Genomic DNA, 12,764 nt, shown 5'->3' on the forward strand with positions numbered 1-12,764 from the left:
CTGCAACAACATTGATGGACCTGGAGGGCATTATGCTAAGTGAAATGCTAAGCACAGAAATGACAAATCCTGCATGTGCTCTCTTATGTGTGGAATCTTAAAAAGTCACTCAGAAAAGCAGAGGGCAGAATGGCAGTCCCAGAGGCTGGGGAGTGGGAGCACAAGTGAAGCTGGGCAGAGGGTGGAATGTTGCAGTTAGGCAGGAGAAATAAACAGCAAGTATTTGAGGTGATAGATACACTAAATAGCTTAATTTAGTCATTCTACATTCTATACATCCATTGTAGCATCATTGTATACATATATATACACACATACACATTTATAATCTTTCACTATCCAATACAAATTTATAATAAAAAGACATATGCTCCTTGTGTATATGTTAAGCCTCAATTTTAAAATTCACCTTGAAAATTCACTCAGCCACTGCTATCAAAATAAAGGATCCTGAGAACCTTCATGGGCCTCAGCTCCTGACATTGGCTTCTACTTCCTCCAAGCTCAGTGCAAGAGCATCAGCCAAGTCTCATTACTATGCACCTCCAGACCACCTCAACGACATCATAGAGAACAGTCAAGATTCATAGCCACAGCAGTATTGTGGCACAGTGGGTAACGCCTACGCTTGCCGAACCAGCATCCCATATGGGAGTGCCAGTTGAGTCCCGGCTGCTCCACTTCCAATCCAGCTCCCTGCTAAAGTGTCTGGGTAGACAACAGAAGATGGCCCAAGTGTCTGGAACCCTGCCACTCACAAAGAAGACCAAGGTGGCGTTCCAGGCTCCTGGCTGTTGCAGCCATTTGGGGAGTGTATCAGTGGATGGAAGAGCTCTCTCTTGCTCGCACTCTCTGCTGCATGCTGTTTTTCAAATAAATAAGTAAACAAACAATTTTTTAAAAAGACTCAGTAGCCTGTGCTGGGAATAAGTCATAGATTCACTAAGGACTTTTCTCAGCTCACTCTAAAATTTCTCTGCGGCGGGCATTGTGGCATAGTAGGTTAGGCCTCTGCCTGATGAGCCAGCACCCCATTTGGGCACCAATTCCTGTCCCACTGTTCCTCTTCCAATCCAGCTCACTGCTATGGCCTGGGAAAGCAGCAGAAGATGGCCCAAGTGATTGGGCCCCTGCACCCACATGGGAGATCCAGAAGAAGTTCCTCACTTCAGATCAGCCCAGCTCCAGCCATTGTGGCCATTTGGGGAGTGAACCAGTGGATGGAAGACCTTCCTCTCTGTCTTTCCCTCTCTGTGTGTCTGTAACTCATAAATAAATAAATAAAATATTTTTAAAAATTAGAACATTTCTCAGGCTACAACTCTAATTTAATTCTATTAGTGGTCAGTCACAGATGTGCAGTGAAAACAGCATAGCACCAGAAGTTAGGATGCAAGAGTTAAACCCTGTTCTGCCTCTAACTCCCTGGGTGATCTCAGGTAAAGTGTTCTCCCTGAGCCTTTGTTGGTTTATTGGGGCTGCTGAGCCATATGAGCTCCACGAACGGTCCCAGAGAAATGAATCCATGACATAAGCAGGTTCCCAGTTGGTTCTCTGGGTCTACAAGCAAGAACTGCATGCTTTGAGCAGGAGACTTCCCCATCTTTCCATTGTTTTCCTTGTGTTTTTTTTTTTTTTTCCTTTAGTATCTTATCAAATACTTTCAAATGAATGACCTCTGGAAATTGCATTGCCTGGGGCATAAGTTAGGAGCCCAAACCAAAGAAATAGAAGTCAGTGGCCAGCATCCCATATGGGCACTGATTCAAGTCCTGGATGCTCCTCTTCTGATCCACCACCCTGCTTATGGCCTGGGAAAGCAGTAGAAAATGGCCCAAGTCCTTGGGTCCCTGCACCCACGTGGGAGATCTGGAAGAAGCTCCTGGCTCCTGGCTTTGGATGGTCCCAGCTCTGGCCATTTGCAGCCATTTGAGGAGTGAACCAGTGCATGGGAGATCTCTCTCTCTCTCTCTCTCTCTCTCTGCCTCTGCCTCTGCCTCTCCTTCTCTGTAACTTTGACTTTCAAATAAATAAATAAATCTTAAAAAAAATAGAAGTCAAAGCCGACTCCCTTAAAAACATATCAAAACAATGAGAACAGGCCTCAGTTCTTTTTTAAAAAAGGAAATCTAAGAACTTCCGTTATCAGGATCAATCTTGTTGTCAAGCTGTTCCTCTCCACCAAGCCAACTACAAGACACAGGAGTGTCTAGGTTGACTGGGGGCACTGATATGATAGGACTCAAGGTCAGACCTGGTGAATCCACAGAGACAGGCTCCACTATGAGAAGAGGGATCACATTCTAAGTGCCAACCTTCCCCAGAACAATGAGCTGGACCTCCAGATTTGGGAAGGTATGGATGGCACACATTCAGTTTCCAGCAAGAGCCAGCCTAAATCAGATGAGCAGTCCTGGGATTCACTATGAAAAGACTTGGCTTACAGGGCCAGTTCAGGCTCTGCAAAGTCATCTCCCTCCCTGGACCTTACACAAAGTCTCAGGGCACAGGTCTCTGCCTAGATAGGCTCCAGATCCTATTACTGCTGTGTGTGTTTCGCCAACTTGCAGGTTGGTCCTGTAGATGCACCTCAGAAGCACCAGGTGGGAGCCACTGGGCAACCCTCCTGCTCCCTGAGTTCTCCAATCCCTTGAGTCTCTAGCCTGCTCCAGCTCCCAGTCAGCCCCAGCCTTGCAATTCCCCAGCTCACCTCCAAGTCACCCTCTGAGTCCCTTCCTAGTCAATGGTTATTATCCCTGGCTTTTGTTGACATGGCTTCCCTTGCCTGTTCTGTGCTTTCCACTGATCCAAATCCTTCTTGTGTCCAATGCCTAATTTATGAGAAAAGAAATGTTCAGGGAGTTTTGAGCATGTGCAAGAGACTTGCCTATTTTATGACCTTTAGATTGGAGAAGTAAGACAGCAAGACGTGAGGCCCCAAATAGGATCTGAACATCTGCATCTCAAAGACTAGTCTGAACAAGAAGAAAAACAGCAAGGTAAGGGAAAGACTAAAATGGTGAACGCATGGCTACTCTGCTAGACGCAACAAACACATCTGAGTCTCAGAAAACAGCCTGCGACAATCCCCATATAGCCAGCTGATCCTGAATTAGGCATTCAAGGACTTGCTTCAACCAACCAATCACTGTGCCCGGGCAACTTTGGCTGTTTCCTTTGCAAATCACATGCTTGCCCTTGGTCTGGACATAGTCCTTATAGAGACTGCTCTCCCTCCTTGTGTGTCCAGCCAGGGCTTGCATCCTGGCCATGTGAGCAGTGAAGACACACAGGGTCCCGTGCTCAGAAGAGAAACCAGACTTAATGCTCTCTGGCCATCAACTCGAAATTCTTAATCATTTTTTAACAAGGGACTCAACATTTTCATTTTGTTCTAAATCCTATAAAGTATATCTCCAATTCTGTATGTACCTATTTACAAGTAAATCACCAAGTTATTCTTTTACATTTCATGTAAAGGCCAGTCCCTGAGAGCCAGATCCTCTGTGTAGACAGGTTTTCCTGCTTTTGGTTGGCAATCAACTCAGTTTAACAAACCCTAGATCTGAGTGTCTGTCTCCTTTATACATTTTTATCTTTGAGATGCCACCTTCTTGAGATTTTCCTAACTACCTTGGCTCTCCTTATCTGTGAGCTGCAAAAGGGCTTATAGCCAGGGATACACAGCTTAGCACTGACCTTCTTCTCTGTGTTTTAAATGTGTTTGCTCTTCCTTGGTAGCCACTTGGCAAGCTCTGTGGCTGCAGGAAAACAATCCTACCGTCTGCACATCCCGGTAAGTGTGTTTAGCTCACATAGCAATGGCTTTCACATGATGGAATATGTCTGTCTTGAGCTCTTGTTGCCTATCTTGCTCACTAAACCCAGCAAAGATTTTTAAATCAAAAGAAAAATAAAACAACAAAAATCAAACAAAATAAACAAAAACTTCCCCCCCCCCAGAACCCTACAAATTCAAGCTTAATTTTTCCATCAGGAGTACACAGGGCATAAAGTAAGCACTTAATAAATTATTGTCCATTTATTTACACATGTTCATATGTGTGTGTTATAAAAGGTCTTCAAAAAGTTCATGGAAAATGTGTACTATGAAAAAGTTATGCATAGAATGAAACATTTTTTTTGTACCAAAATACATTAACCTTTTAGTTCCATCTTCCACAAACTGTTTAAAGCACCCTTGTAGGGATGGAGTGGAGCTTCTTACTCCTAATGTTTAGTGAGCTAGGAAACTCTACACCCAGAAAAGGGAGCAAAAAAAAAAAAAAAGTAAAAATGGAACTCAGGAATAGGGGTCATGGAGGAAAAAGTAAGCCTGAATATATAGAATTCTGCAGGAACCTTTTGTTTTCTTGCTTGCTTTGCTTTTCTATTTTGTTTTATACTTATGAAAACTTGCCAAGTTCAGCCAGCAGGATGACAAGAACTGGAGACAGACATACGCCATCAAGTAAAGCCATCGCCTGGTGTCCATCTGACATCCCTCCCAAGGATGTGGAGGTCATCTAGGGAGTGGGAGATGAAACAAGCAGCTGCCTGAACTGGAAAATACAGCAAGACCACATCACATAGCAAGATCTTGGGGAAACGTGCAACACAAAGCCAGGAAGTTAGCCAGCAGGAGAGTTCAGTGGTGGCTGTACAATCTCATCTTTTCCCCAGCCAGAAGGCCCCTGCATTGGCTCCCAGGGAAAGGAAAATCACTTTTTCAAAGTGACTCTGCCTAGGAAAAATGTCTCCTAAAGGAATTTCTCCTGCACTACAGTGACCCCCACTTTTAAACCTACATGCCTCAAACCCAGCTATTGACCTTTGGGGCATGCTGACCTGAGAACTTCAATCTGCTATTTCAGTCTACTGGTAAACTTGAAACTGTACCCAACCCATTGCAAATGTTTGAATGACATCATCTAGAATCTACAGATTATTAGAAACAAGAAGAACACACAATCCATTTGCTTTTTTATATATTCAGGAAGGTAACACACAAAATCAATCAGGTTCATTTTCATTCTTCACAGGTTCAAAGTTGTCTTTAACCAACTTTACACTGGTTTGGGGCAACATCAACTCAATAAAGAATGCACTGTCCTCTGGGGTATAATTTACATATCTGTCTAAGCTTTTCTTTTCCTTTGTAGCAACTATGTTAGCTTAGCTCAACTATTTCTTCCTGAGATCTACTTAGAATTCCAGCCAGATCCAACTCAGAGGTTCAAATTCACATCTGACAGTGCAGAAGTCAAGTTCAACCTGGGCCCCTCACAGAGTCAGACGGATGATTCCGGAGGCTGGCCCAACACCAGCACTCCTAGAGACCAAATTTTCTGGACAGTCTCAGGAAGATTAGAATAGCCCAGGTAGTGAAGCACTCAAAATTTATTTTTTCCTTTAAAAAAGAGACATCTACTACTGGATTTACATGGAGGAGTAGTAATAGAGAAGCTGTTTAAGTTTTAAAAATAGAAATGTTAAAAAGCTTCTGTATTAATGACCTTTTAAACCGCAGTGGACAGCCCTGTTTTACAGCAAAGAACTGTGCAAATATATCTTTCGTGGCAATCAGCAGTTAGGACAGAAGTAACAGAGGAGATAAATGATAACAGCTACCTGCATTTGGGCCAGTGTGAAAAAGAAGCACATCCCTCACTTTGTGCCAATATACCATCTGCAGACCTCAACTTCCATGTGAACCCAGCAGGGGCTGAGTTTTTCTTAGAGACTGCTCCTTGCCTCTCCTTGCAAGGCCTTGGGTACCTGGGCAGGAAGTTAAGACTCGCTGTGGTGGATTTCTGCCGTTCTCTGCTCAGGTAGAAAGTACTTTGAAGCCTCACTCTTACTCTGACATCAGATCTTCAGTCGCAACATCACCGCAGGGTCCAGGCTGTTACCAGCCAACAGTGCTGACAGCTTGGTCTTTGATCTCAATGGGGAATCTGGCATGGCTGCCCACTCCTCTTGCCAGGAACTAAACTCTCCCTCCAACAGGAATGTGATCTCCAACCTGATACAAATTCCTCTTTCACAAACACTCAAAAATGACTGGTATTTTGCTGCTTCTGGGTGCTCAAGTTTTCACAGGTGATTTCCTTCTTACACCATGATTCCTGCCAATTGCCTTCCACTTTCATGAGGTTTCCAGGAAAGTAAGAAGCCATTGTGAATATGTTGAGTGAGAGGCTAACAACCACACTGGAGTCAAGACATGTGTATCAAGGATACCTGGCAGTCAGGGTAAGCTATGTTGGCCCCAAGTTTAAATGAAAGAGCTTTGAAGATCCCTCTGGCCTGAACCTTCTTTTGGGTTCCAGAAATTGCATGCATTTGCCACTCTAATATTCTGAATTCCAAGGGATAGTCCACATTCCTTTTTAGCATAGAGCATGTTGCTATCTCTTTTGTGTTTGAAGTTCAGTTAGATCACCTGAATTGGAAATGTTCACTTCTCTGATATTTGCTATGGTGGTCCTTAGACTCAGCACAGTCCTGAGTAGACCTCAAGATACAAAGAAGTCAGAAGTGCCTTAAATCCAGTAAGGTTCCCCTGTGCTGAATGGTAGGGCATACTAGGAGCCAGGAGCTCCCCTGGTAAACCTCATCACAAACACATCTGCACAGTGGGCAAAGATGGCATCACCATTCCTGGTGTACTTGAAAATGGACCTGCTGATTATAGGACGCAAGTTGCTATAGTGAAGGTAGGAAGATTAACTTGTAAGGGAACTGGAAGTTTATTACTGAGAAAATCTGAGGTTGAGATATTATATCACAGGTTTCCTTAGTGATAGTAAAGTTTCCTAAGCATCTGTGAGCCAAGTGGTTTCTGTTACACTCTAGCACCCAAAGACCAGGTGCAAAGGAACCCCTCACCTCAGGCGACATGGAACTGCAGCTATGAAGACCATGAAGCCACTTCAGGTAGCCTTCTTCCCCGCCTCCTCCCTCCCTCCCCCGGCCACTGTCCACAGGCATTACCTGTCCCCAAGACAGACCCAACCCGAAGGTGTGCCACTAGGACTTTCTCGTATTCACCATCAGCCTCTTGTCCCTGTGTCGAATCTGGGCAAGAGTCCTGAGACAAGCTCGGAAGTCCAAGTGCAGCTCTCTCGTGCTTCCTAAGTCACTGCAGTTAAATTCTCTCAGTGTCTCATTAAAATGGGAAATCTGCTTCCCATGAAACTGTTACCAACGTGAAAGTTCTACTCAGCAGCAGCCATGGAGACTCCCTTACCGTACACATAGGAGATTCCCACGAGCTCAAAAATGGCGATGATGACGAGTGCGTAGGAGGCAGCATAGGTGTCCACAAGCTGAAACATGTAAATTCCACCCTAGCGGGAGGGAGAAACAACCAGCAGCACGTGACCCTGGATGCTCAACAGGTACACTGAGTGGGAAAAAGTACTTCTACATTCTGCAGCACAATCAGCTAACTGTGAATGACAACAATTAGTTGCACTTCCAAATAGCTAGTGGAGAGGATTTTGAAAGTTGCCATAAAGGGACTGGCATTGTAGTGTAGCAGGTTAAGCCACTGCCTATGACACCAACATCTCATATGGGCGCTGGTTCAAGACTGACTGTACCACTTCCTATCCAGCTCCCTGCTAATGCACCTGGGAAGGCAGGGGAGGATGGCCCAAGGACTTGGGCCCTGCACCCACACCGGAGACCCAGAAAAGGTTTCGGGCTCCTGGCTTCAGCCTGGCTCGCTTGCTCTCTCTCTCTCTCTCCTCCTTCCCTGCCTGTCTCTCTCTCTCTCTGTGTAACTCTGCCTTTCAAATAAATTTAAAATTTTTTAAACAGAGGAGAAGCAGAGAGAGAGGGGTCTTCCATCCACTGGTTCACTCCCCAAATGGCCTCAACAGCTGGAGCTGCGCCAATCCGAAACCAGGAGCCAGGAGCTTCTTCTGGGTCTCCAACATGGGTGCAGGGGCCCAAGGATTTGGGCCATCTTCTACTGCTTTCCCAGGCCATAGTACAGAGCTGGATAGGAAGTGGAGCAGCCAGGTCTTGAACTGGTGCCCATATGGAATGCTGGCTTAACCCGCTACACTACAGCACCAGCCCCTAAATTCAAATTTTTAAAAAAGTTTCTACATAAAGAAACAACAAAAGTTTGAGATGATGGCTATGCCAATTAACCTGATCTGATTATTACACATCATATGTGTGTGTGTCACACTGAACCCCATAAATTTGTATTTTGTATGAATTAAATATTTTTAAATGAAGCAAACAACAAAGCAGCTCCAACAAAAGCCCTGGAGCTGGGCTTGTCTTCCCACTCCAAACAGCCAATCCTCCCATGTCAACAAGACTCAGGTGCAAACAGGAGCCAAAGGGTCTCCTGTGCTGTCAGCAGCAGCAACATACACCTGGTCCTTGTCATGTTAGCAAAGCAGCCTTTGACAGACTCTGAATTAATCAATAGGACAAACACAAAAGTGATTTAACATCTTATTCTTCTAAGGCAAAAGTCGACATCAGAAGATGTATATCTGAAAGCAACCAGGTTTCTTTGTATCCCTTTAAAGAAGGGGAAATTCACCCATGTGTCTGCATTTAACTGACTTTTATATGACCTTTAGATATGTCTGGACATTCCCCACACGTCCCCATGTATCTCTACCTTACGTTGTAAGTCTCCCTACAATAGATGAGGCTTAGAGGCCATCTCAGTCCAATCCCTCATTTTACAGATGAAGAAACCATGACCCAGAGTGGTGAACTAGCTGAAGGTCACAGAGCAAACAATGTATATACTAAGAGAGTGAACATTCGATTTACCAAGTCACTTAGGACTAGCAGGAACTCAAGTGGCCTAGACATATGTGGCAAGTAATCACCTGGGAATCTGTCTGGTTAGTTCACTTGGACTTTAACAGTTTCCACATGCTTAAAGTAGGACACATCTGCCTTGTTGGCTCGGGAAGACTACAACTCAATTATGAAGTTGCTAGAAGCATCTACCAGTAGCCAGCTGACATAGTTCCCTCTGTGGTCAAAATCCCTAATGAACTGGTGTCATGCACGTGGAAATGACAGTGATCTGTTGACATTATGAGTTCTGGGAACTAAGGGTAAAGGACAGACGGCCATGCGCCTCCCACCCGCTCCCACTCACACCTGCACGCAGTAGGCAGCTTACCTGTGTGATCATTGGAAAGCCCATGATGAAGAAACAAATACAACAGCCCAGCGTAAAGACTGGCTTGTGTGTGCGCAGGTACTTGGGGAACTCGTCGGAGATGGAAGTCACTATGGTCTCAATGGTGGCAAACTGGAATGATGTCAGGAAACAGACCGCTGAGTCAAACAGTCCCACCCAGGAGGCAGGAGAAATCCCTTTACTTGTCCCCCCATGGAAAGCTGTATTTGTATTTGACTTTGGGGTTAGAGTGACATTGCCAGGATGGGTCTGAACTGCCTCCCAGTGATCCAACCCAAGCAGGATGTGAGCTTTAGAAACGGTACTGCCAGCCCCCAGAGACGGCACTCATGTTCCTCCATCAAGACATTTTAAGCTTCACTTTGTATTCATGAGATGTAAATTCCTCCCCTCCCGTTTACCTCACATTTGATCTTCTACTTCAGGAAAAGCCTTCTTTACACCCAACGACTAAACTCTGCGCACCTGTCAGCATGATTTGTGGTAGTGTCAGCTCCACAGCAATTTCCCTCAAATTGACTTCATATTATTCTGCCTTATCCAGCCCCAAAGAAGTTGCTTTGCAAAAATGACACCAAAGCAGAAAGCACTAAACCATGACCCAAAGAACACGAGGGAAGGACAGAGAGCATGGCTCCTCTGCTCCATCTCACGAGCCCCCAGAAATGCAAGGTTATCCCGAGTCCTAGGCATGACACTCATCATCCCAGCACCATTCAGGGGCAATGTGGAAATGTTTGGTTACCTCTAAGCCCACCCTTCTGCTGCATGCTGGACCCAGGACCCAGGGAAGGAAGTCTTCAGAAGACTCCTGGGACAGGGATTGAGGGGGGGAGGGGCTCACCATAGTGTCAAGTCCAAGAGTGAGGAGCATCAGGAAAAAGATGATGGCCCAGAATGGAGAGAGGGGCAGCCTGGTTAGGGCCTCTGGGTAAACCACAAATGCAATGCCTGGCCCTGGAAGGAATGAGACAAGAGTTTGCAGACAAGCTCAGGTCAAGGCCTCTCTTCCCAGAGCCCACAAAGCCTTCACTGTACTGAGTTCCTGGGTTATCACATAGTCTATGTTGCTTCCACTGTTTGTTAGTTTTTTTCCTTATCTCCACTCATTTCCCCAATCAGATCTTCAGCTCTGTGAAGGGAAAGGCCAGAAGAATCAGGTCTACACCTAGAGTAACTTAGAAGAAAGGCACAGAAACAGACTCAGCACCAACTCAACTCAACTCAGGCCAGGCTGCACCCCGTGCTGATAATATGAGAAGCTCCATTTTTTATTGGATGAGCTGAGGTAGAACAGAATTCCCCTCCAGAGCAGTGGTTCTCGGCCAAGGTTAACTTTGGCGCCCAGGGATAATTGGCACTGCCTGCAGACATTCTGATCTGCAAAGCTGGGGCAGGGTTGTGTGGTTGCTGGTGCCCAGTGAGCAGAGCCCAGGGCCACTGGTAAACACCCAACAGTGCCTCTTGCAGCAAAGAATGATCCAGAATGTCAACAGTGTGGAGGCTGAGAACCTCTGCTCTAAGGGTGAGAAGACCAGAACGGCATTATGCCTCCCCGTCCTCCTCCTACTCAGCTCTCCAGGAGAAGCCAGTCACACCAAACACGGATCTCCTCAACACTTCCAGGATCTCGCCCTGCCTGCTAAACATAAAGCTGTATCAGTCCCCTGGTAATTAGTTGGGTGAGAAAGGGCAAACATGGTGGGAGGTTAAGATGGCTTAAGCCCCAAGAGTCAGACGGATCTGGCCTAAATCCAGACTTCATTAGCTACCAGCTGTGCAACCCTAGATGTGCTGTTTAATTTTGGTAGGCCTCGATTTCGCCCCTCTGTCCAATGGAGATTACATCATTCTTTACCATGTGGTTAGGAGGAAGACGTGAGAAAACACAGGTGAAACACTGAGTCCTGTGCCTCACATACCATCAGCTCCCACAGAACGTTGGCTTTTATTGTGAGTGGACTTGGATGTTGGAGGTTGGAGCCAGGTTTTCCTAAGGAATATGGCATGTTGTCTTGGTAGGGGCTTCAGAGCTGCAGGTGTCTCTGGTATGAGCCAGCCACTCCAACCTGCCTCACAGACTCACAGCCTCACAGGGAAGGCTGCTACAACCAAAGATGATTAAAGGTGGCAGATGTGAATTTCCTTGTAAGTAGACAACTAAATGGTAATGGGCAGAGACAAGTGAATGTGGGCACAAGAGTAATCCACAGCTGGTGCACGTGTGGAAACCAGAAATCTCAGCACCTGGAGCTTTCATGACTCAAGCATAACAGCACCTTTTAAAACCTGAATTCATCAGGCTGTTAGTTCCTAATGTTGCCTGGGGCCTTGGGGTATTTAAAATGTAAAGCCTAGAATTCCTAAGATGCCCCTGCTTTTGCATTTATTGAACAGAGTGTAGAGACAGCCTCTGAAGGTTCCCTATGTGAGCCATAAAGAGAAAAGTCTGTACTAAACCACAGTTCGAATGGGTCTCCAATGCAGAACAACAAGAAAGCCGGTTCAGAGTTCTGGCGAGAGTCGGGCCCATAAAGCTGACAGGAAGGTCTTGAATGGCTAATACCAGAGGACCGCAGCTGCTCACTTTAACTGCAGCTGACACTTCGGGCTTTTTTGCTTTTTTAGAGGAGAAGAGTAATTTCAAAATATTTTCCCTGCTTCGATTTTAGCCGCCTCCCTCAAGTGCCCAGGTGGAAGTGTCATTTCAAGCTATGTTACCGCTGACTCTGCCTTAGCCAAGGAGGCTGGGGAGTCAAATCATCAGCGAATAATACTGTGGAATATTGAAAAGAATACGTGGTCTGTCTGATGGAAGCCAACTCCCGTCTCTTCTCCCACTGGGAGGCAGCACAGTCCAGGGCTAGAGTACAGGCTCCATTCCCCAACAAACTGCCTCCTACTAGCTATGGGACCATAAGTGAGTCACTTGTTCTCTTTGGCAAACCTTAGCTTCCGTATGCCTGCAACAGGGGTAATAACAGGTAGCTACATTCCTGGAATTCCTATGAGAATTAAGTGTGCTAGTGCAAGTAAAGGGCTTAGAGTGTGCCTGGACTACTAGGAACCGTTATCACTCCTTCCATGCAAGAGCTCCACATGTCAGCAACGTGGGCAGGACCACCAGAGAGTCCATAGTGAGGGCCTCCCCTATGCTATGCACCACTAAAGACATGGCAAGGGGCTCTGATGAATGCAATATGTAGGTGGGGCAGCCACTCTGCTGAGATACCTATTACAAATGGGATGAGTTCTCTGAGAATACTTGACCTGAATTCCTGTGCTTTGGGGAAGAACAGTTGGGATCCAGGTGATTGGTGGCTGCAAGGAGGTAGGCGGTCGGTCTTGATAGAAAGTGTTCATTTTGCTCTGCAGAGTCCCTAACTATTAGGGTGCAAGGGAACCAGGGCAGTACTCCCTAGTGGCCTGATTCATTGAGTTACCAACCTGTACCTTGGAACTCTAAATAACAAACACACATTTGTGTTGATATACCCCTGATCTAAGCCACTCCACCTGCTATTAGGAAAGCAACTTTCCCAAGAAGTCATCACCTACACCAACAGCTTGA

General features: G+C 45.8%; 1 protein-coding gene across 1 annotated transcript in view; it reads right to left on the bottom strand.

Moving 5' to 3' along the window:
- SLC6A5 (solute carrier family 6 member 5) overlaps positions 1-12,764 on the bottom strand; it is a 61,965-nt gene that overhangs the window by 13,355 nt on the left and 35,846 nt on the right. The window contains exons 11-13 of the mRNA XM_017345563.4: positions 10,038-10,150; positions 9,173-9,304; positions 7,253-7,352 (exon numbers count right to left, since the gene is read on the bottom strand). Of these exons, the coding sequence (XP_017201052.3) occupies positions 7,253-7,352; positions 9,173-9,304; positions 10,038-10,150 (345 nt within the window). The remainder of the gene's footprint in view (positions 1-7,252; positions 7,353-9,172; positions 9,305-10,037; positions 10,151-12,764) is intronic.

This window comes from Oryctolagus cuniculus, chromosome 1 (assembly GCF_051225735.1).
Source record: "Oryctolagus cuniculus isolate XC-2025 breed Fujian yellow rabbit chromosome 1, ASM5122573v1, whole genome shotgun sequence".
NCBI lineage: Eukaryota > Metazoa > Chordata > Mammalia > Lagomorpha > Leporidae > Oryctolagus > Oryctolagus cuniculus.